Genomic DNA, 24261 nt, shown 5'->3' with positions numbered 1-24261 from the left:
TAATGAGTCATTTGATGCTATGCTAAATTTAATATCTTAACCACCTTGCCCATGTCTGACACCTGCATGGTTTTACATGTTTGATGTCAGCAGTAAAGCTGGAATAAGAGGGCTTTTTCTCCTTTGAAGGAGTGGGAGAATAGAGAGGCCATATGGTTCAAAAGGCCACTCTGCCTAATGAAGTTTGTGCTTTCCGGAGCACAAACAAAACAGCTCCATCAATTTGATCTTCATCCTCAAAACTGACATGCAGTCGGTTTTAAAACACTACCCCCTTCTCAAAAATCAACAAAGGATTCATTTGCTCTCAACCAAAAGCATTTTCACCAAGACGAACACAAGCATCTGGCCAATGCATTAAATGTTAGGGTCCTTTGAAAGAATAAGTCAGTGATACCTCATGTTTACTTGCAGACTTTGGCAAGAAACACATTAGGGGAACATTTGTTTTAAGGGGAAATTGTTCAAGTGAAAAGCAATTGGTTTGAAACATTATGTGAACACATCTGTACCACTGAGACGAGGGACATAAGTAATCCATCAAAAATGGTCTGAGCAACAACAATGCACAAGGGCACACTGTGAGACAAGGAAGGAAGATGCAAAGAGTCTAAGAAATACTGATTTTAGCCAGCATTAGAACAAGGATGCATGAGATGAACAATAACTCAGCCCGTATGTCTGTCACACATTTAGTTTAAAGTTACTCTCTTCTTGGCACTTGGTGATCAATATTTGTTTGCATAGGGCTCAATCTCACACCCACAGAGGCCAGTGGGAGCTTGCCATTTCCTTCCATAGCTGCCTGATGAGGCTCCAAATAACTAGTGTTTGTGCCCAGGGCTTTTCAGTGCCAAATATAATGAACACTATTGTTCTTAACACAATTAAATTTGATAATCCAATTTCCCTGAGCAACTGAATTGGAGTTTTTGCCTCAATCTTTCCTGAATTCTAGTCCAACTTTTACCCTGTGCCTTCTGGCTTCTCCCTTTCATTTATTTCTGTTGTGCTACCAAGAATAGTCAGAGCCTTCTTTGACTCACAGATGCCTCGATGTCTCTTTGCCTTGGAATAATGGGAGCTGGCTTGGGCCATGAGTTTTACAGAAGATACTGGATGACACAGAAGATCAAAGATTTTGGCAACCTCTGCATACTGCAAAAGCACAAGCAGAACTGAAGCAGGCTCCTATAGCATTCCTTTCTTCACACCAAACAGTCTGGAAAGCACGTCCAAAAGGAGTCTGTATAGACATGACTCCTTATAGACTATTTCCACTTCAACCTTTTTGCTCAGTGTAGCAAGGAAAGATGGATGAACGTGGATAGGAAAGAGGGGAACAGGGCAAACCAAATCCGCAAACTATGTAAACTGTAAGATGGCTTTTGCAGCTTTATCCCACTGATGGTACAGGAGTCATATAGCAAGAGGGTTTCCCTCACCTAAGCATCTCTTTCCTGATAAGACATTTATGTTCTGGTCTCTCTCCCATACTGGCTCTGCAGCAAAGTGCATTCTCCAAGAATCACCCTCTTATCGGGTGATAATCCTCCATCAAGCAGCACCAAGTGTTTGCTACATGGTCTGAGTACACAGCAGCCCTCCTACTGTGAAGGGGAAGAAGAAGAAATAGAACAAAAACAGGTCAAGTGCCAACCAGTAGGCAGCTGGAAACTGCCCTAAACTCTGTCCTCACTTCCACTGTCTGAGAGAAACATGACTTTGTAGACCAGACACTGGGGGTGCTGATCAGGCAACAGGGTGAGCAAGATACCTGATCTCAGCCCCTGCTTTGTAACCCCTCCCCTTTGCTCCCTCAGCATCCTCCATCATACCAGATTTCATCCAGCTCTTTCCCTCTTCACAGACAAGGATCAATGAGCATATTTCTGAGGCAGCCACAGCAGAGGAATCTCTCATTACCCAGAGGAGTGTCTCTGGAGGCCTTCGGGAATGCTCAGCCCAGCAGGCGACCCCAAAATTCCATCGCAAGGCTAAGCAAGCCCTGTGAAGCTGGTCAAAAGCACAGCCAGTGAACCCATGGTCACCAAAACAGCATCTGAAGCTTTTTTAATCCTGCCTCCACCAAGTGGATTTCTCAGGAACTGAGCATCCCTGGGTCATGTGCCAGCTCCGAGCTTTGTTTCAACCTAAATATTATTGTTCCTGAAGACACCATGCTTTGCAAAAGCTCAGTACATGGATCTTCCAGCTGTGCGTTTTTATATGGGTGCCTTAACGTTTGTTTTGAGAATTATCCTGTTCCAACAGCAAACATAAAGATCAGTGTGACCTCTCCTTATCGCACAGCCTTTCCTGTGTGGAATTCATTGTGGTCCGGACCCTAGTGACTATTGCATCATTTCTGTTTATTTGTAACCTTTGGCACTGCGTAATCTTATCTGCCTGCAGCCGGCTGCAGCAGAAGATGTGCAGCAACATAGCCAGCTCTGGCAATCCTCAAACACTGGAAAGGGCCAGTTAAGAGTGGAGGTCAGTGAATGATTAGCAAAGCAAATCTGCAATCACTGACAGCTGCACAGAGATCAGCTCGCTCTCCCCTTCCAAAGCAGGTGAGGCCTGGCTTTTCTCCAGCTCTACTCACCAATCACGATGAGGGTGTAGTTCACATTGGTGCTGCCGAAGCCATTGGTGGCTTTGCAAATGTAGGTTCCCGCGTCTTCGCTTTCCACCTCCTTGATTTTCAGCCCTTGCTGAAGGATTCGGAACCTTGTCCACCCACTGTGGATAGTGCGTCCATCCTTCATCCACATGGTGAGAGGTGGGGGGTCACCCTCCACTGGGCACAGGAGCTTGATGGTCCTCCCCAGCCTCACCGACTGGCGGTGAATCACTTTATCGGCAATCCTTGGGGGACCTAAGAAAGAACAGAGAGAGGACAAGCTGTTATTGCTTTTGCCAGTGATACAGCACTGATTTAAAGACCAGGCATCAGACAGCACACTACATTGATTGCTGAGATATAAAGACATATAGTGAAGGGTGCTTATCAAAAAACACTTACAACCAAGGCTAAAAATGCAGGTAATTACAGAGGGATACATTAACAGAGATACTGGTTTGTGCGAGACCTGAAGCTGTAGCCTTGCCATCATCAGCAGCTCATGCTAACCCACCAGGAAAGCCTGGTTCTGGGTCTCTCTTGCTTTTCCAAAACACCACCATTTTTCTATAGCAAGGAGGAGTCCACTACACAAACTGTTCAGCTGTATTTGGTAAAGCAGCTGTAGTTGTTTTAAACTTAACACCTATCCTGAAGGCAAAATTAGTAACAGCACTGGTACTTAAAACAAAACACTGCCCCCGCCCCTGCAATGTTATAATCCTTTCATGTTGTATGTACAGTAATTCCCTTTAATAGTCACCAGATGGGCTTTATCTGAGACACATAAGCCTGCAGTTGTCGGACATAAAGCATTCATAGGGTAGCGCTTCACCAGAAGATACAGCATAGCCTGACATGTTAACATTGCTTGTAGTCCAAACCAGGTTATTTTTATAAATCGCCTTGGCAACCCTGCTGGTGTGACCCGACTGACATATATTTGCTCTTTGTAAAAGGTGATAATTTCATGCAAAACAGAGTGTCCCTGGAATGCCACAGAGTGAACACACTGTTTGCCACGTGATAACAGGATGAGCTTGGACAGGTCAGTGCTCAGAAAAAAAGAAGTGATAAAGACTCCAACAGCGGGAATGGTTTCATAGCTGAATCCAAACTGGAATTTCTTCCCAAGGCTCTGAAATGTTGAAGCAGAGAGTCTTTTTCCTACATCTGCCTTTTCATTAATTGCACAAGCTCCCCACACAAACTGCAATAGTAATGCTCTTCCCAGAATAGTCTATTAATGGGTGTGATCATAAGTGCCCTGCTCTTGCATAAGGACAAAATGTTTTGCTAAGGCTTGCTGATGCTGAGTTGCACCCAAAACCCACAAGATATTTGTGGGATTTGGAATTGTTCCCTCATTTTTTATTCCAGTTCCTAGTGTTCTGCAGGACTGGACCCACATGGGATAAGCTACAGAGCTCGTATTTGCACTTCCTCATGACTAATTCCTATTATTCCACTGTCTGAATTTTCCCCAGCATGACTAAGGCAGTACATACAGTCCAGCTCATGAATGACTACAGAGTTGCTGTTGCAGTTACTCATATTGAATGGCACCCATGAATTTCACAGTTTTGCTGGTGAACAGAAGTGCTGCTCAAGCTGAGAAAGAGAGTCATGAACTAGCTTGAAACTCATTAATTAGTTAACGAAGAGCCTGGTTAAACCAATGAGTCTTAAACACACTCAGATTCTGATGAACTGCTGAAGACCCAAAGTGGGGATCTTGAGAGCACTTATTCTGAAACAGTCAGTCCCTGGCGAAGACAACCCCCATCCCTGCACACCTTCTGCAGACATTTGTGGGACAGCGTCTTGGAGGTGATGGTGCCCTCTCATACTCCAAGGGAACTGGCAAAACACCATGAGAAATCCTGCCTGTCCAGGTCTTTCTAAGCACTATTAATGTTGTTCACCTTGGGAGACCTCCAACCAGCTCTGTGGATGAAGAGATAATCCCAAGACCCTTTGATTGCTGATCTGACACAAGCCACGCTGCTGAATCTTTTAAAGAGGAAATCCACCCATCAGGAGGTGCTGTGTGTGTTGGCTTTGATAAAGTGGAATTCACCAGCCCCAAATGTTGCCACATTTCCTTATATGGTGCAGCATCTCACTTAGTGTAACGGAGTAGAAATGTCCAGACAAGTCCACAGCCTTGTTGAAATTCTGTGTTGGCCCTTGGAGAGATCCTTTCTGACCTAGAGCACTACCAAACCAAGTCAAACTTTAAGAGTAGCTTCATTGCAATCTGCTTGTGAGCCAGGATACTACTCCATGCATACTCAAATGGCAAAACCAGATCTATAATTAGTGCTGGGGAAAAATGTTTGGCGCAGGGCAAGCAGGGACAGTGGAGAGAGAGTGTCCTCCTCCTCACAGCTTGGAAACCTGCTGTAGCTCCTTCAAAATCCCTTTCCTTCCGACATTCAGGTTGACTCCTGATGAATTTTGAGACCTGGAGGAATCAGATAGTTTCCCAGTCACGTCATGTGTCTCGTTGGGGCAGGCCGCACAAGCGGCTCTCCTGATGGCACCAGAGTTGCCTCTGGATCTGTCACATGTTTGGGTCAGCGGTAAGCTAGGTCCTCCTAAATGCCATTTTCCTTTGATTGACCTTTCGTTCTGAGGAATTGTTGGATCGCTCTCAGTCACAGGATCTATTCGCAGACCTTTATGACATTTAGAAAAGGGTGCGTTTCTTAGAGCCTTTCTGCTTGAAAAGAAAAACACTAGCGTGGTCCTCTGCTGTCCTTCATTAACCCCTCCAGCGACTTTCTCGGGATGAGGAACAAAAATTTCCCCCCAGTGTTTTTCCTGCTCTGAATTTTGCCGGATACAGCTGCATGCACTTCTCAATGAGGTACAGCCTCCGGACGTAGACGTTAAAACCTTGCTTCTGTTTATTTGGTGCTGTAAATTTTCCCATTTTATTACCTATCATCTTTGTGTTAATAATTTGCTGCGCAAGCAGTACTCTCTCTCTGGAATCAGTGCCTTTGTGTATGCCAGAGGCTTCAGAGGCCCTGGAAAGCCAACGATAGCTGGACCTCCTGTAGATGGCTACAGTAAGAATAAAATGTTGATATCGTCACGGATCTCTGTCTCTCTTTCTAATGTACGGGCATCCACTGGGTCTTATTTCACTACATATCTGTACAGTCCTGCCTTGGGACAGCAACAGTGACGGATGAATGCTTTTCAAGTCAAGATACAGTCTGGCACATCTCGCCACTCTGCGCTGTCAGTATTTGGAGGGGAGGCGGTGGAGAGGGGGAAGTATGTTTTGCAGAAAAACCCTTCTGCAACATCCCCTGGACAGCGGGTGCTGCTGACACAGAGCTGCCTTGTATGAGGTACTGTGGAAATCCCACACTATCCAGATAGAAGTGTATTCCCCCTCTCAATCCATACATTAAGCTGCCCAGAACCACTCAGGTTCCCCTGGAGTTTAATTTCTAGGGCTTCTCTATGGCAGACCCATCTTCTGCTCTATGAACAGAGAAAAAACATGCAGTAGAGAGATGCTGAGCAGCCCAGTTTCTCATGTGTACCATTGGTACTGAAGGGAGCTCCTCACCTTGCAGAACGGACCTATAAAATGCCAGAGGGGTGGCCATGAGAGCAGAGTGCCCAATAGCTGTCAGCTCTCACAAGGCCGATGCTTGGTGGCTGCCTCCCGCGGGGCAGGAGCAGAGCCCAGGGCACAACCCGTGGCCCTACAGGCTGGATACACCGCTACAGCTGCTCAGAGAGGCAAAATCCCAGGAAAGCACCTGGCTGCTTCACCTACAGCTGTCAACGAGGTAACAACAGGATGAACTCTGGCTACTGCTGGCTTTGGGGTTGTTCAGCCTGGAGAAGAGTAAGCTCCGGGGAGACCTTAGAGCAGCCTTCCAGTACCTGAAGGGGCTACAGGAAAGCAGGAGAGGGACTTTTTAGGCAGGGAGTGATAGGATGAGGGGTAATGGTTTTAAACTGAAAGAGAGGAGATTTAGATTGGATATTAGGAAGAAATTCTTTACGGTGACGGTGGTGAGACACTGGACCAGGCTGCCCAGAGAAGTTGTGGATACTCCCACCTTGGAAGTGTTCAAGGCCAGGTTGGATGGGGCTTTGAGCAACCTGGTCTAGTGGAAGGTGTCCCTGCCCATGGCAGGGAGGTTGGAACTAGATGATCTTTAAGGTCCCTTCCAACCCAAATCATTCTGTGATTCTATGGTTCTATAATTCCCATTCCTTGCGGCTGCCGGCTTCTGCCCCGTGCTCTAACACAGCATTAAAAAGCAGATACAATTACTCCTCAAGCAGCCAGTGTCACAATCTCAGCCATCCTAGACTCCAGCTTTGTGTTGTATGTGAGCAGAAATGATCTAATGTATTTTGAGAGCAATACACTATCACTGCTTGCTGTAGTGCCGCTCTTGCCTTGTTTATGCGTTATGCATCAGGGCAACACCACAAGAGCTGGACAGCAACACCATAAGGGATTGCTTTGAAACCTGAAATCATTTTGTTAAACCAGATATTGTTAAAATTGTGAATTCATATCTCTACCAACACAAATTTTTTAATGCCAATATATACCACCCTTCTGGCTACGGAGGCGGGATCCTGTGAATTGCCATGTGCCTGGCATGGACAAAAGCTCCAGACGGGATCCTTTCAAGACAGAGCAGGAGAGAGCAGTGCTCTCTGGCCCTGGGTGTAAATCCTGGGCAAGGTGTCCCTACACCATACTCCCCCTGACTTCTTAGCAATTAGGCAATGATTCTTGAAAAAATCAGCCTTTGTAAGTGCTGAGAATCTGCATCCTCCAATGCTCCTGGAGACAGAGAAAACTTCCTGCAGCATTTTGCCATGAGGTATGGGAGAAAGGGCCAAAATCAAGGCCCCAGGTAGATATTCCACCAAAACTGGTGACACAGATTTTCACACATTTTTAGCTTTTGGAGGGGAGGGGGGAATGGTGGGGAGAGAAAACAACGACCATTTCTTGTTTCCACTCTTGCAAATTTCCGTTACACAAAGGCAGCTCTCTACGGCCACAGGGTGCTGCTGAGGAACAGCCCTTTAAGCCACGCCACGCCAGGCAGGACGCAGCTGACTTCACAGCCTGTGCGAACAGAAGGAGCTATTACGATAAATTAAGCCCTACCTCGACACAAACCCAGTGGGGACAGGTTTTCTTCAGTCCCCCTTGTCCTCAACCCAATAGTTTGCAAGAATCATTTCTTAATATTTCGGCCAAGGGGGAAGGGTGGGGTTTGACATCCATGGATGTGACTTGGGAAGAAGTGACGAGAATGCAGCTGCCTCCCCCTGCGCCTGGTTGTTATTCTTTCTCCAAATACAAACTAAATATAACTTTGCCCCATAACATTCAAATCATTTTAGTTACTAGAAGGGATCATGCCTGGAGTTCCAAGGGCCAGGGTGCAATCAGTCTTAAAATATAATTTAAACAATCCAGACCCTACATTTTCCACCAAGTTATTTTCTTGCTTGTAGTTTCCCCATCTGCAAATAAATATAAGTACACCCAGAAAGAAACCAACAATCCCAGCCAGATGCCAGGTTTTCTGTTCAAGATCATAGAAGCCCAGTCAAACATTAAGGAAATGCCATGATCACCTCATTTGTTTTAAATATTTCTGCTCATATACATGCAGACAAGTGTGCAGATTTATTTGCCTCATTTACGAATACAAGCAACTGGAATCTCCGTTCAGTTCCATTATATAAAAGACAGATCCTACACCTGTCTTACTGAACAGCTGGGCAATTTTCAATTTATATCCTGCAATACTGCTCTCCACTATCCTATACCACAGAAAAGCCTCACTTGCTGTTCTGCTGCTGACGCTGCTTTACAAGCATTCCTGTTCTCCCTCCCAGTGCCTTGGAAAGGATGGTGGTTGCCACTTCTTGGCAAAAGGAGTTACGTAAAACCCAAGAAAGCCTCTTTGCTTTAGCAAATAGCTATTTCCGGGAAGCAATAAAAACAATTTCTAGAAGTGTATTTAAGACACAACAGTGGAATAGCCTAGAGCTTCCTGTCCATATTTCTCACAGTCAAAAACACACACACATGTAATTATATTTTCCTGGACTGCATTGCAAAGTTCATGCACTCGTTCAACTCATACATGTAGTAAACATGATTTATAGTTCTGTGTGAAAACCCTCTAGATATATGGTGTTTTGATAGTGACTCGAACCTAGCGCTATAATTTAGTAACACCTAGCAGTGAAAGCTAAATGATTTCCCACTCCACATTCCTAACTTTCCATGAACCCCTTTTACTGCTAACCTGGGGAGGAGATACTGCTTCTACAATTGTTTGGACTTAGCCTTGTTATTCCTTCAACTAAACCGCACACTAACGTCAAGCTTCACATATGGTGAACACACCAGCACTGACCCATGTCCTATGAGACCATTTGCCATGATACAGTTCAAAGTGAACTTTATTAACACATTAAACATAATTACAAAGAGGAAATTCCAAGGAAGGTCAACCAGCCTGGACAGTTTCTTGGAATGGAAAGTAATTTATAATATCCACGTACTGTATTGTAAAGTTTATAAAGAAGTTAAATAAGTTTTAAGAGCCCCATGGGTTAGGTATATTTTATTGTTTAATACCAAACACATTCACTTTCCATGAAGATAAGATTTCTTTTGATGTGCTGTGTTAGCAAATTAGCAAAGTCATTTACCATGAAGCACACAAACAACCCATCAACACATGCAAGGAATTAACATCAGGGACTATGGCACAAAGACAATGTGTCCCCTACAAGGAGAATACAGCCAAGTACAGAAATCTTTCATTATGACAGTGAGATGAAGCAGTTGGACAACAGCCGCTAACCAAACCACTCGTTCCATGTGAACACAATCCCTTACACCAACACTTGAGGCAACATTTGGCCTTCACCATACTCATAACCATAAAACCTGGTCTTCCAGAGTCCTTAGCACAAGGATGGTTCACACCAAAGTTGATTTCTTTCACCTCTCCAAAGCTTCAGAATGAACATGGATGGCTGGAAAGGACCATCTAAAAGCCATGGTTTAAACTTGCTTCCAGAGTTGGTTAACTTGGGATATCCATTGCCAGAAAGCTGGGCTGGACAACTCCTGCTTACAGTAGGAATTTAACCCTTACTACAATAGTTTAACACTCTCTGCAAGACTAACATGAGGATTATACACTTAGACTCTCTGCACATCATTATTACCATTATTTGTGTTGTCATTCAAGCTGTAACGATGGATCAACGGACAGAGGCCTCGCAATGCCGCGGGCTGGACAAACACCTACCAAAGAACAATTCCCACAGGGAAAGGCTTACAAAGCAATGACGGCAAGAGTTTCAATTACCATGAGGAGGTGTTCCTCAAAGAGAGGAACTCGTGGCTCTCTACACAGTGGGAAGCCATTACATGGAGAGCAGAACTGATAAAAATGCTTTTTGAGAGAGATAAATGGTTGAATCTTTTGCCCAGGTATACCCTTGACTGTTGGAATAAGCAGTTCAAAGGAATGGTGAATCCAACATCTTTTCATATTTTCAAAACAAACCAGTTTGCATTTCCAGAAGGTATGCATTAGCCAAGTAAAGTAGGGGTCAGACTAGGGGTAACTGGGCCAAACGCTTTGGTATGTGACATGAGGAGATCAGATTAGATGAGCTAATGGGTCCTTCTTGGCTTGAAAACATTGATGCCCACAGACAAAAACAATGCTTATCAAAAACAATCAAAAGATTAAAGAAAAAAACAACAGCATCTCTGTAGAACAAAGACTCTTAGAGAAGAACATAAAAAACACCACAAGTATTTGCTGACCTGCCCCGATGACTGGTCAGGCTTAGCTCTGGGAATAGCAGACTGTTTGCAGGAGCAATTCTAGGCTTAGACTGCAAAGCTGAGCCCAACAATGTGATGGAGAAAACAGCTTTGCAGATTCATTTCACAGCAAGTAAAGTGACATATTTTCTCTTTTTTCCCTACCTCTGTGGTAGGAGCTGCTTTCCTGACGAAATGGATATTTATTGATAGCACAAGAAGTGCTTGCCATATTTTTACATGAGTAATAACTAGTCCCTTGGGTGAAGGTTGCCAGTAAATTTTTTACTCTAGATGTTCCAAAAATAAGAAAAATAGAATATTTGGGAACATGTTCCATTTAATTAAGTGCCCTGCATATATTTCACTGAGATTTAATAAAATAGTTATCGTATGTTAAACAATTGGCACTTGATTATTGCATAGATTTATTGCAGTTCAACAACAGTAGATGAGATACATATCTCTTACATGGTTTTTAAATCCTTTGAGCATATGCTTGCAATAATCAGTTGGTATTTATTTAACATGAAATTACCATCTTATTAAATTAAATGTGCATGGGTGACATTCAATTTCAAGTGTTGCTGAATATTTTTTCAGCAGCAAAAAACAGTAACTTTATCCCTTAGGTTTTGAAGTAGCAAACGCAGAGGAGAGTTAGGATTACTTCAAATTACTTTTGAAGAAACAGACTTCGTATACTAGAAGGTTTCTCTTCTAGTGTGAAAGAAAAGATATTATTTATTGTTTCTTAAGTGCTGCCAATGGGGTTAGCGTGGGCCAAAAGAGAGGACTAATATTTCTATTCTAAAACTAAAATTATACTGATGGCGTAGTTCAGGCATGCAGTTCAATGGATAACCAGTAAACTTTTTTTAGAGAATAGGTAAGTACAACAAAGGTGTGTCGGCACATGTACCCACACAATCTACCTTTTTCATTCCCATTCAAGAAGGCAAGCCCATCTGAATAATGACATTCCTAATTTGCTTTTTCAAAAGAAATGGCATTAAAACATATTTTCAAGGTTCTGAAATTAAAAGGCTTTTTTTTAGCCTTTTGTTTCCAGGAAGGACAAACTGCCTAATTCTGGAAGAAAGTTAGAAAACCTCTGGCTTGAAGGAGGCAAGAGGATCCAGAACCCAAGTCCTGCCTCATAGCCCCAACCTGCTCTCACCAAACCTAACCCAAACCCCCAGCATCTCCACAAGTCACACAGGGACCGTTCCTGCCAACATAAGGCATCTGTTTGCTTCCATAATCTCTGGGAAACAATCCAGTCAGTCAGGCAGCCCTGAATTAGCTTCTGGGTTATTCCACCCCAATTTTAACATAAATGCTATTGTACTCTGCCCTTCCAACTGCTTCCCAACCGTGCAAACCTGCCTCACAAGCCCAGTGGATTTCCCAGCCAAATCACCCACCATCTCCAAGACTTTCAGCAGAACAAGCCAGACACTCTGCAAATCGCAGTTTAATTCACTTATTTTGTAACAAAGCTCCCCTTCGAGCCACCAGTTGCAATCATGTTCCAAAACCCAAGGCTTCAAAGACAGGCATTTATTTCTGAGCCTTTGTAAGAAAATCCTCCATTTTTTTGTCCCCTTCTTTGTCCCCGCTGCCTACATGCAGTACCCTATCACCTAGCATTTTATTTGAACAGCTCCTAGAAAATAGGATGTCCAAGTTCACGTTTGGTGACACGGATTCCCCTTGAACTTTGGTAGTCAATATTTAACCCAGTCTAAGCACAGTACAAGGTTTAATAAGTAATTAGCTGTTTCCCTCATAGACAGATGTTTGTGTGAGAGCTGCACAAGCAGGAAATTGTAAGTGTCATTGTTTATGTCTGCAGGGAAACAGAAACCACGATGGTTGACTCTGTGCCATATTCGGGAACGATGTGAGCTAAGATCTTTAAATAGTTGGTTTGCCTTCCTGCTAGTCCACAGCAGCGAGTCTTCAGTTATACACTGACACAGGGGCCTTTTTCATTTGTATCTAAGAATTTGGTTTGCCTCAAAATATTCTTTAAAATCTTTTTTTAACAGATTTCTCTCTAAGGGATGAAATTGGAAAAGAATTTACACTCTTCCACCCATTGCTGGTTTCTACTGGCTTTTCCCAATAGCCAAAATGGAAAAGGTGTGATTACGGCGTTAAGTGCTAAGAAAAAAAAATCATCTTGAACACTCGCTCTCGAACAGGAGACACTGCCAAAATATCCATAAGCCTTTTGCTGTTGGGAAATCAGTGGCAGTGCCCTACATGGTGAGGCTGCTCTCAGCCCTCTCCTTGCTCTGCCCTCATCACTGGGGGCTTCTAAGTTTGGTCACCACAAAAACATGGTAACAACTGTTTGTTGGTGACCACAAAGAGATAAACACTGTGGTATTTAAGAACTGAAGATATTTTCAGAGGCTTCTCTAAAACAGAAAGCACTTCTAGCTGAATGGCTGCAGAGAAGACTTGGTATGGAGCATTTTGCACAAATGTTTCTCTATCAGAAAATGACATTTTTTTCATGAACCAAGACTTTGTCTGGTGTTCTCTTTCAATATTCCCTTTTTCAGTTTGAGAAATCTTTTGCATTGTAATTCTGGCAAATTAAAATGAAACACATACAAACAAAAACTACAACTACAACTGCTCTCTACAACTACCTGAAAGGAGGTTGTAGTGAGGCAGGTGTTGGCGTCTTCTCCCAAGTAACAAATGATAGGATGAGAGGAAATGGCCTCAAGTTGTGCCATGGGAGGTTTAGATTGGATATTTGGAAAAGTTTCTTAACTGAAATAGTTGTCAAACATTGGAACAGGCTGCCCAGGGAAGTGGTGGAGTCGCCATCCCTGAAGGGATTTAAAAGATGTGTAGACGTGGTGCTTAGGGACATGATTTAGCAGTGGACTTGGCAGTGCTAGGCTAATGGTTGGGCTCGATGATCTTGAAGGTCTCTTCCAACCCAGATGATTCTATGATTCTATGAAAAAAGTCAGGATTTTGAAAGTATATTGACTAAGTAATGGTAATCTTTGTTTAATGGGTTGCTGTATCACTAAAATATGAAAACAGTTTTGATTTGGGATAGGAATAAATTAAACTACATTCAAAATTCACAAAGGTGGAAGTATATATATAGTTAAAAAAAAACAACTCATCTTGCTCCAAAAGAAAATCGCAAACAAGAGCTGACTTTCTACCTTCTTCTAAGACAGCAGCATTTTAAAATTCTGCCTGCAACCATTCACCATTGCCCTACCAAAACCTCCAGTCTATGATAGGTGTGATGGAAGTGCTCCATTCAGCCTTCTCCAAATTAAACTGTAATCATAAAGGTCTACCTTACATGTGCCTACAACAGTGTTTTAGTTTGGATCAGGGATGTGCTTTAAAGTGAATATTTTGATCATCCCCACCAGTATACTTTGCTTCACATCACGAAACAGTTTTAGTGCACATGAACTGAGTTGCTTTTATAGGAAGTTGAGCTGCAGGGTGTGCTTCAGTTCACACGATCATTTAGTTCATAGGACCAGATTAGGGCTATTCTGAAGTGGAACACCCCTCTGAAACGGGGGTGTCAGGTCCTCAGCACCAAATGCTTTGCTTTACAGATCCAATCATATCAATCGTCACCAGTTGCTAACACAGACAGAGCGAGCAATTGCTAGCTGAGTCCCCGGTAAAACAAAAGCAGAAGCTGTGCTCTCAGATTTCCATTAACGAGTGCTCACTCTACATGACCAGACTGGAGGTAATCCAGAATAAACTCCCAAAATGCCTGTAGTGTGAACATCACCTCCTCAGCACCAAATATTTCACTTGAAAGACTTGTTCCTGTTGTGCCATTCTACAAGCTAATTTAGGCACACCTGTACATCTCTCTAGGAGAGGAAAATACTTAAATACATTTTAAAAGAAAGGGTTCACAAGGTTGATTCAGTGAAAACTTACATTTAAACTCAAGGGACACCAAGTCTCCTGCACATGAAAACAGGGAAACCATCAATGAATTCTTATAGCATTCACATCTGGTTCCCTCTTCCCCAGACACTGAAGCACACACTACCTGATGTAAAAGCACACGATACCTGATGGTACTGGCAGGAGCGAGGATTTCTTAACGCATGAAGCCTTCATACCTGCAGAATATTATATTGTCAGATTTCATATAGGAAACAGCCGCAGCTCCAGGCCATACCCAAAGGAAAGCAGTAATGTTTTCTTCAACTGGATCGACCCCGGTCTGGTGCCACAGCACAGTGTTAAAACATACAATGATGCCTGCACAAGTCCATGCACAAGCGACCTTTTGGCTGTGAAAACTCAAAAGTTATCATTGGCACATTCTGAGGGCTCAGCTGGTGCCTTGGACAGAGGCTAGTCCAGATTTCTGCAGCCTGCCTGCAACTGGGACAGTTTCAAACACATCTACTTCCTCTGCTCCTCCTTTTCTACATGCTGGTTTGCTCACGCTAACAGGGTTAGTGGACTCTTATGTGGCCTTTATTAGTTTTTCTAGCAGGAGACAGTGAAGACTTGCTCTGTCAGGCTTACCATATCTGATCACACCACCATGGTTTGTGCCTAGGATTGTCAGGTGCTTTTCTGGACAATCCCAGGAATGTTCAGCTTCTAAGATCAGATAAAATCAGTGCATTTCATCTGGTATGTCCAAAGCTCTGCTGCATCCCTTACTGCTCAAAAGCTTCTTCACTTCATCTGGAGGAAGGTATTCTTCCTATACCTCGATGGCACATCAGCGTGGCATATCTCAGGATGAATGGTGTTACCAAAACAGCACCTAACAGTGGGTATATTCTGCCTAAATCGAAACACTAAAAATAAATATTTAAAATAGAAATCCATTTAAATTCCCTAAACTATCCGAAGGATTTGGAAATATTTCTCCTTTGCTGAAGATCCCATATTGCCTGCCATTTTTCTCTATAAATCTTCATGAGTAGAAAGATGGTGCTAATTATTATCTGAAACACAGGCAAAGTACCAACCCCCTGTTATTAGCACAGCCCGTGACTGTTGGTGTGGTTGCTTTATTTGAGCTGCCCAAACTTCAGCAGCTAGAGAGCATACGGGAGTTTTGCTGACGTCAATTGCTCTGTAATTTCAAATGACGTCACTCCACTAGAGGGCTGCGCACTGGTATGGAACAGCGTATCCGTCAGGTAGATACAGCTACCCTGGAATATCAATTAATGTGCACTCCTATTACCTCACAGTCTGGTAATGTACAGTCCTGCAAGTGTGTGCGGGGGGAGAAACCTGGAGAGCATAACAGCTATCTAGGAAAAGATGTGCACGGAGAAATATTGTCTCGCCGCATGATTACATAGCTGCTTTATCCCCCACCACACGCGTGCGTGTACCAACACACGCACATCGCATCAGCTGTCAGCAGGAATTCCCGGCTGCAGATTAAAGCGTTGCCACAGTCTGTCTGCTCAGCCCATCCCGGCCGATTCACATCAGAGCAAAGTGTCCACTCGCATAAAGATGTCTGAGCTTCTCTGTTCACAGAAATAGGAAGGTTTGCTGTGCAATGACTTGAACTTGTTCTTGAGAAAAGCCACATCAGAAATCACTTCTGTGCTGCATGCTGGCATTTCTAAGTGAGGAGTCAAGAGGTCAAAACCCAAGGTCAGTAGCAAGCAGACATGCAAGAGCCCTTGCTGTACCTGTGGCTGGATAAATCAGTACTTTCCTAATCAGTCACTAATCCCCTAATCTTTATTGCATGTAAATTACAATCCCTTCCCAACAGCTGTGCCATGGTAATCTCCAATCTGATTACAGTGAAACCCCATTGGAAGACTCATTGATAAAAGATGGAAATGTGTAAAATCAATTTGCTATATATCACAAACAGTGCTGCACATGCCTTCAGGGATCAAAGAACTGCCACCAAATACCAACAAATAAAGGGCTGTTAAAAACGCTTTTTATCTAAGAGCAGATTTGACTATTTCGCAAAAGACAAAATTCACTTCTGAAGGGAGAACCAGGGCATTGTTTTACAGTAAACGATCAGTTGGTGACTAAGGCAGAAAAGGCAGCATAAGAAAGGGCGTCATTTAAGGCCATGCTATCAAAGTGCAAGGGCAAAAGACAAGAGAGACTAGATGCACTTAGGCTCATGATTTACTGGCAGGAGATCAGGCTTAGCCAATGATCTCAGCTTTACCTCCAGAAGGTACAGCAGGAGCAGTGTTGGCATGGAGTGGCTGGCCAATGAATTCGTAATTCAGTATTTATCTTGATAAGAAACAATAGTCATTGGTAGAGCTGAGCAAAATGCTCCAACTTTTGGTCGTGGGCTCAATCAAGCTTTGGGCTGAAATGGCCCCAGCAGTAGGGACCACAGTTCTGGCCCACCAGGAACACCCTGGTCTCCATCATTGCAAAGCACAGTGGTTCTTAGTTTTGAAAACAATGGAAAATTGATAACACTTATAAAAATAAAATATCTTGGCAGGATCTTACTCTCATATCACTTTTCTACAGTGGGTAGAAGGGAAGCCAAAGCCTCCTTTGTGTAACCCACCAAAAGACAGAGAAAAATATTAAATTAAAAGAAAGTAGAGGCCAATCTAACTCCTGCGTTTCACACATTGAGTGAAATTTGCCAGCATTCACAATTTAATTTTTTAAATCTTGTGATATTAGGTGCTTGTTTCTTAATGTCTCTTTTCTGAGGGCATAAACCTGAAGGAGAATCTCCTGCTTATTTGAACATGAAAGGAAATTTGTGACCTTCGTGATCGTGGGGAATCACTAAATCCTCTAAAAACAGGAAACAAATAAATAAAATCCATTTGTTGTAATATTCATGCTATTTAAGCCAGAGTACTGGTTTTCTGGGGTTTGACCCAGAAGTGTTGAACATGCAGGATTAGTAACGTGAGTGTTTCCCACGCACGTGTCCCATGTGATTTATTTAAGCATCTTTATGACATGCATTAACAAAAAGCTACACTGGCTGGGGGATCCAATAGCTGTAGGATCTAATATAGCTTACGTTCCATTCACCACAGAGGAGATTATAAGCAGGTGTCTCTCTGAGAGAAACTGGTGTGCTACAATCAACAGGAAGCTGGTTCATATCCCCAGATGTTTGTCATTATGGGAAGGGGGGAAAAGGAGGGACGTTAGGGTCAATAAAACCACACTGCTACTCTTGCAGCACCTACAGTCCAAGAGGGACTTCAGTAGCTCAGCTCTGCCATTGATAAAAGTTTTACAAGACCTCTGCTCCAAACAGCTCTGAAATCAAAGGTCTGTTTACTTAGCCTTTGCTTGCTGGGCTTTAGGATAGTGCAAGGAAGATCAAAGCAAAAACGTCATTTAACATGTCCAAGTACACAACCAGCAAGTCTGTTTATGTTGGATTCCTACACACTGAGTGTGCTGCTGTCTGTCAACACTTTAGGCTCATTTTCGGCAATATTGGGTGAGGAGGGAAATATTCAGAAAGGCCCCACAGATTTTGGTCCTGCTGAAACAGAAGTGCAAGTCAGAGCAGGGAGCTCTGCTTTTAACTGTGACTGCCGAGGTCAAATATGAACTCCTTGCAGGCAAAAAGAAACAGACCTCTGGTCTCTGCTGAAGTGCAACACCATTAAAATACAGGTTAAGTCTGCATGAAGAGCTGGAAAAGACAATTTTGGTTCTGTATTATTCGGGTCCCACCTGTTTTTATTGCTAATGCACAATGAGATTAAGGTATTTGGTTTGGCATTGGTAAGGGATGACACCCTGTGCACCTCATGCACAGAAAGAGATGCAATAGCCATCAGCAATTCACATCTTCCCGCAGTCTCCCCTCGATGCCTGTACAACTCCCCTCTGGGGACTCAGCAGTTTGCAATGGCAGGCCATTTATTCACCACACGTAGTCTCTCTTTCACACCCGCTACTGGGGACTCCCGACCAGAAATGGTTTTGCAGTTACCAAAAATGCAGCAGGACTAATAATGCTGAGTTTCCAATGGCCCGGCTGGATTCTGTGGCTGGATTTCCCAGTGCCTCTAAAGCGGCAAGAACCTGCTAACACTTTCATTTTTTTATTTGCTGTTTGTTGCTGGTGCATTCATCTCTAATATTTAGAAAAGGTTGAAGCCATGCAATGGCCTTTGCCTCAAGCATGGTGCTGGTGGGATGCAGCACTATTACAATCACTCCCGTCTACATGGCTTCCCATTTTTACAAAGTTTGTAAGAACATATTATCTGCTACATCAGTGCTCGAACAGGTATGTCTGAAATTGGCTAATAGGCTCGAAAGCTATTGGAAGGGAAGGAGATGGAACAACCCTCAAAAAATGTTGCCACATGGATCTCATCTCCTTAGGACACCAACCTAAAGACCAGCCAGACATGGACAGGTACAGGAAGGGCACTCAGACAGAAGGAGGTAGCTGGTTACTTATTTAGCTTTGGAAGGAGGGGTCTTTGAAAGTTTTCTCTGATGATATAACCCACAGCAGAACCTTCACCAGAAAATCAAGATCACAAAATTTGGAGCAGTTCCATTTTTTGCTGATTTCTTTTACTTTTCTTGGTGCTATTGTTAAAATCTCCCAGGAGAAAAACCCTCCCATGTTCTGACCAGCGTTGCCCACAAGAAACAGAAACCCAGGTCCTGCAAAATAATCAGGCAGCCTGTAACCAGTGTTAGGAAATCAAGTCTACCAACAGACAGCTTGCTCTGGAGCTGCCTCCTGCAAAATGCCCTGCGTTTCCTTCTGAAATACCTGAAAAGGCCAAGGGCAGGGACAAGGCACTGGACTGCCCAGCCCACAGATGAGCCCAGCACAGGTCTGGGATTCAAAATACATGATATATACTATTCCTCTGTCTCCCACGTACTTTCTCTCTGACCTCAGATCGCCTCTATTTCACCAGATGGGAAACTGAGTCATTTTTTGCAGTGTGTTGCATATGTGCTTTGAGATCCTCAGCTGATGGATCCCAGAGTGGCACTCCTGGAGCAGAAATGGAGCTGTTTGGTCTGAATTAGACCAATCTGCCATTTGCCTTAGGAAAATAAACCCCACAGCTGACAACCAAACCAGCAGTTACTATAGCTGTGACCAGACAGGAACCAGCAACACAGTTCAACTGTATGTGCACTTTATTTCCACTGCTGTCCAGGACGCTGATCAGTTCTAGGTGTGTTTGGGGCATAATTGCTTCAATTTTAACTCCCTATCTGAACATGCCACTTCCAAGGGGTTCCCTCCCAAAACTTGCTGTCTTCCACTGATGGAAGGAGCTCATGTGGGAACGAGCAACAAAGTAATATCTGCTACTTCTTCCCTTGGCTTCAAAGAGTAAAAAAAATATAAGGACCATGGGGAGAAGACCACACAAATGGTAAGCTGGAAGAGCCCCGTTAGATCTCCTTCCCATCCATCTCACTGTACTATCAACAGGCCTGACCCTTTAAAACAGAGACAAGTAAAAGCAAAGAGAGCATAAGGGTTAAGATACTTTCTTGGGTCCTTGAGTCAAGCCAGATAGCAAGGGTCACACAGGGTACCGACATGCCACAACCGCACACAGGGACTTCTCCCTCCCATGGGGTGCTGTGAGGACAAACAGTAGATTGCCAGGCACTCTGTGATGACAGGGGTGCAGATGGGCACCTAGATGGATATACAGGTTTCAAGACTCACTGAAGAGTCTTCCCAGTTTTGCAGGGGAGATGTTTTCCCTAGCCAGGCAATGCATCCCGCTTTGCTCCACCTTATTCCACTGCCTCTAGTCAGAATCCTCATCTATGCTCCTAAACTGTTCCCTCCCCCTCCTCCTGGCTCCTCTATCCAAACCCTTCATACACTTGTAGACAGTTATTGTCCCCTCAGGTGTCACTTAGCCAAGCTATACATACATTTACAAGCAGCTCTTTTAATCTTCTCACATAAATCAGTCCCCCCAGTTGTCTGATCAGATCATCTGGGCCTGTCTCTTTCTGTCCGGACAAAAACCTCGCCTGTCTCCTGACATCTCATGGATGTCAAGCTGTCAGCTCAAGCTCACAGCTCTTAATCTTCCTCCCCCTCCCCACCTCCTTCCTTAATTGCTGCAGACACCACTACCGTCCTGCCTGTTGCTCGGACCCACGGCCTGAGCATTTTTTTTACTCATCTTCCCCTCTAGCTCTCCACATCCCGGCTCGGACCATGAGCCACAGAGTCTGCAGCTCGTTGATAAGCCCCAGCCTTGGCTGTCCATCCGCTCGCTTGTAGGTTGCATCCAGGCTCCCGTCATATTTTATCACAACTCCTCTGCTTCAGCCTTGATGAAACACACTCTTGCCTCATTCATATTAATTCTTTTCTAGGCACTGCTCTGGCCACATCTGCTTTTCTTCACATCTAGCTCTTCCTTTCCCTGCCACATCAAATGGCTGCTACTTTTCTTCACTTGTCAAGGCTCCTCCTGGTCTCTCCCCACTGTTCCTATCACCTCTTCCCTACCAGAGGTCCACCCTCTTCCAACCAGCCCACAAGTTTTATATTTTTCAAATAAAATCATAGGTGTTTTCTGCCAAGCTGCCTGCCTTGTGTGGGAGCAGCTCCCCATCAGCATTGGCTGAGGTGCTCAGCTCTCCCCCCATGCACTCCTTAAAGCTTTCCTGCACCAAACACCCACAATCACTGGTCAGCAGCTAAGCCTGATACCTCTGCTGATCCTCATGGTCAACACCATCTCACTGCTGCTTTGCTCCACCCATTTCTCCATCTTCCCACCATCATCCTTCATCTCACACCCCCAGGCAGCTCTTTGGGCACAGCCTGCTTTGTTTTGTTCAAACAACACCCTGCACAGTAGGTGAAGGTCCTGAGCACAGCAGTGACACACACAAATCACGCTAATCACAACAGCTTCACTAGCAGCTCACCACTGATTATCCTCATTTCTGCATCCACAGCATTAAAGTATAATTGCATTTTAACAAGCTTCATTAGCACATTGCCTTAGTCAAGCTTAACACAGCCCAAGCACCCAAGGAAACCTCATGGTGCTTCTTTTCTGCTCAATATAATTTTCAAGGCTTCTGTAACCTGATTTGTTAGGAATAACCTCAGGGCTGTAAAGCTTTTCTTCTGCCATCCAGCAATTAAGGAATAATTTGTCACGGAGCAAGTCAAGCTGCAGGGCAGAAAAGCCCTGTGCAGTACAATGAAGCTGTGTAAACCATAGCCCTCGGTGCAGGAACGCAGCGAGCATCCCTCCCCTCCTTCTTCATTAGCCGGGAGCCTGTGCTCAGCTGCAGCTCCTGTAAATGCTGTACAGTCTCCTGAGTAATGCAACTCCTTGGCCCGCAGGCAGAGAAATGCCTGTATACACCCTGCCAGCGCACACTAACTGTGGCTCTGCCCCCCGTGCACTTTTTTGGACATTGTGCAGAAAGGTAAACAGCGAGCTGCCAAACCGTACCATTGGCATGAGCTATATAATGGACTAGGATTAAGAAATGAGCTGCAAAGCTTTTTTTAGCAAGTTTTATGAAGCTCCAAAGGATAACTGAAACCTCTGGAAAGAAAAATGTTAGTATTTTAAGAATCAGAAAGAATGAGCAAAGGTAGGTGATGAGTTTACAACACTCCAGAAGCCTTGAACTCGCTTAATTTGTGTACACTGCTATCCATGATAGGCATGAGGTACGGTATCCTGGACAGACCAGGGCAACCTATGGTGCATACATGACAGGATCAGGACACAATCCTACAAATACCTTAAGGGTGGGTGTCAAGAGGATGGGACCAGGCTCTTCTCAGTGGTGTCCAGTGACAGGACAAGAGGCAACGGGCATAAACTGAAACACGGGGAGTTCCATCTGAATATGAGGAAAAACTTCTTTACTTTGAGGGTGACAGAGCACTGGCACAGGCTGCCCAGGGAGGTTGTGGAGTCTCCTTCTCTGGAGATATTCAAACCCCGCCTGGACACGACCCTGTGCAACATGCTCTAGGTGAACCTGCTTTGGCAGGGGGTTGGACTAGATGATCTCCAGAGGTCCCTTCCAACCCATAACCATTCTGTGATTCTCTGTGGACAGTGGCTCCCAAGCAGGGACACACTCCGCCTTTCAACCATCGTTTGTGGTCCAATAATTGTTCATGCAGCCATGGACAGATGCACACACATACACTGAGGAGAAAACAGTGTCACATTAGAAAGAAGGAAGAGGCAGCTCTTATTCCTATAGAGTTCTATACGTTTTTCTGTCTGGCTAACACTTTGCTAGCTTTAAAGTTGTTTAAAACTTTCTCCAGTTATGTCAGTCACAAAAAAGTCAAACACTTTCCCAAGCATTCCTGGAAAGATGCTTCCTGTTTTGGTGAGGGAGAGAGGGTATTTTTAAATAAAAAATGATCTGACTCTGCTCACTGTGTATTAAGCCCAGTCACAAAACCAGAAGTAGTTTTGCAGATGGAGGTTGTTACCTGATTTTTTTTCCATAACGTTCATAGTAGCCAGATTAAGGAACTGCTAGCAAACCTCAGTCACTGTTTCCAAAATCATACGTAGGAACAGTGTGGCAGAAATAGAAAGGTATAGAGTATCAACTGCTACAGGGCCCCAGGCAGCTGTCTGTGAAGCAGAAAACATGGGGTTAATGGTTCTTTTATATTTTTCTTTTAGTACTTGCAAGACATCTGAGGACTGGCATGGAGATCGTTGATCAGTGCTGGAAATTCTGCATGCAGACAGTCTGGTCTTGTCAAGTGTGGGTAACACGTAATTCCCATTAATTTACAGGGAGATCAAAGATGTCCAGCATTTTGTAGATAATTCTAAATCTATGCACAGGTAGGCTCCCATCTCACTATCAAAAGGGTTCTCCTCCAGCAAACCCCTCTCATGTCTCTATTTATCCATGCTTTATAATTTTTCAGCTTATGCACATAGAGAAGAAAAAAAAATAGTTGCTAACTATCTGATATTACAATAGTACATTCTTCAGGAATATGTACTTTTCACATCCTACTACCATTATTTTAACATTCAGAGGTAAAGGAAAAACTTCACCCATTCCCACCTTCCTGCCCCTTAACCAGACAAATAAGGCATTCAGCTTGTCTGAATTTAAATTTTTATTGGAGTTGATCCAGAAACCAAAGCGCATTGCTAGAAGCCAAGGTCCCGCTTCCTTCAATACACCTCCTTCATTCTGACTCCCTGCTTTTGTACTGCTTTGGTAATCTCAATCTGTGGTCAGGGATAGGATAAAATTTCAGCTATTTCCCCCCTCAACTGCACAGAACAGGGCTTGCTCTTAAATCAAAAGCCCTGCACCCTAAACCTCTGGTTAAGTACTTAACTGTAGGCAAGTCTTTGAAATCATCTTGGGCTTTTTTTTTTTCTTAGATATAGCTCTGAAAGCTACAGAAGCAAACCAAGTTCTCAGGAATATCAAAGGTATTCAGAGGAAATTGGGGGAAGGGGGCACATAGGGCAGCTCCGTAGTGCTTTTTTGGCCTGATCCTCTGAAGCAGATGGCATTACCAGTCCTCATCAAGAACGTGAAATTTCCTCTTTTATCCTCTATGGCACAAGAAAATATTGTGAACTGTTCTGGAAGCATTAGGAGCAGATAGTAACTGGAATCCAAGCAGAAGTCACATTTCTGTCATTGCCTTGGTAAATGACCTCCACCTTTCTGCACAGGATGGTGTGGGCTCCCACATACTTTCTACAAATGTTTATATTTTCCTCTCTATGTGTTTTTCCTTTTT

At 43.9% G+C, this 24261-nt stretch overlaps 1 protein-coding gene across 3 annotated transcripts in view; it reads right to left on the bottom strand.

Moving 5' to 3' along the window:
* FGFRL1 (fibroblast growth factor receptor like 1) overlaps positions 1-24261 on the bottom strand; it is a 186879-nt gene that overhangs the window by 93723 nt on the left and 68895 nt on the right. For all 3 annotated transcript variants that reach the window (XM_068403947.1, XM_068403949.1, XM_068403948.1), the window contains exon 3: positions 2609-2881. In XM_068403947.1, coding sequence (XP_068260048.1) covers positions 2609-2881 — 273 coding nt within the window. The remainder of the gene's footprint in view (positions 1-2608; positions 2882-24261) is intronic.

This window comes from Nyctibius grandis, chromosome 6 (assembly GCF_013368605.1).
Source record: "Nyctibius grandis isolate bNycGra1 chromosome 6, bNycGra1.pri, whole genome shotgun sequence".
Taxonomy (NCBI): Eukaryota; Metazoa; Chordata; class Aves; order Nyctibiiformes; family Nyctibiidae; genus Nyctibius; species Nyctibius grandis.
The sequence above is the reverse complement of the archived record's forward strand: the minus strand, read 5'-3'. Positions and strand labels throughout refer to the sequence as shown.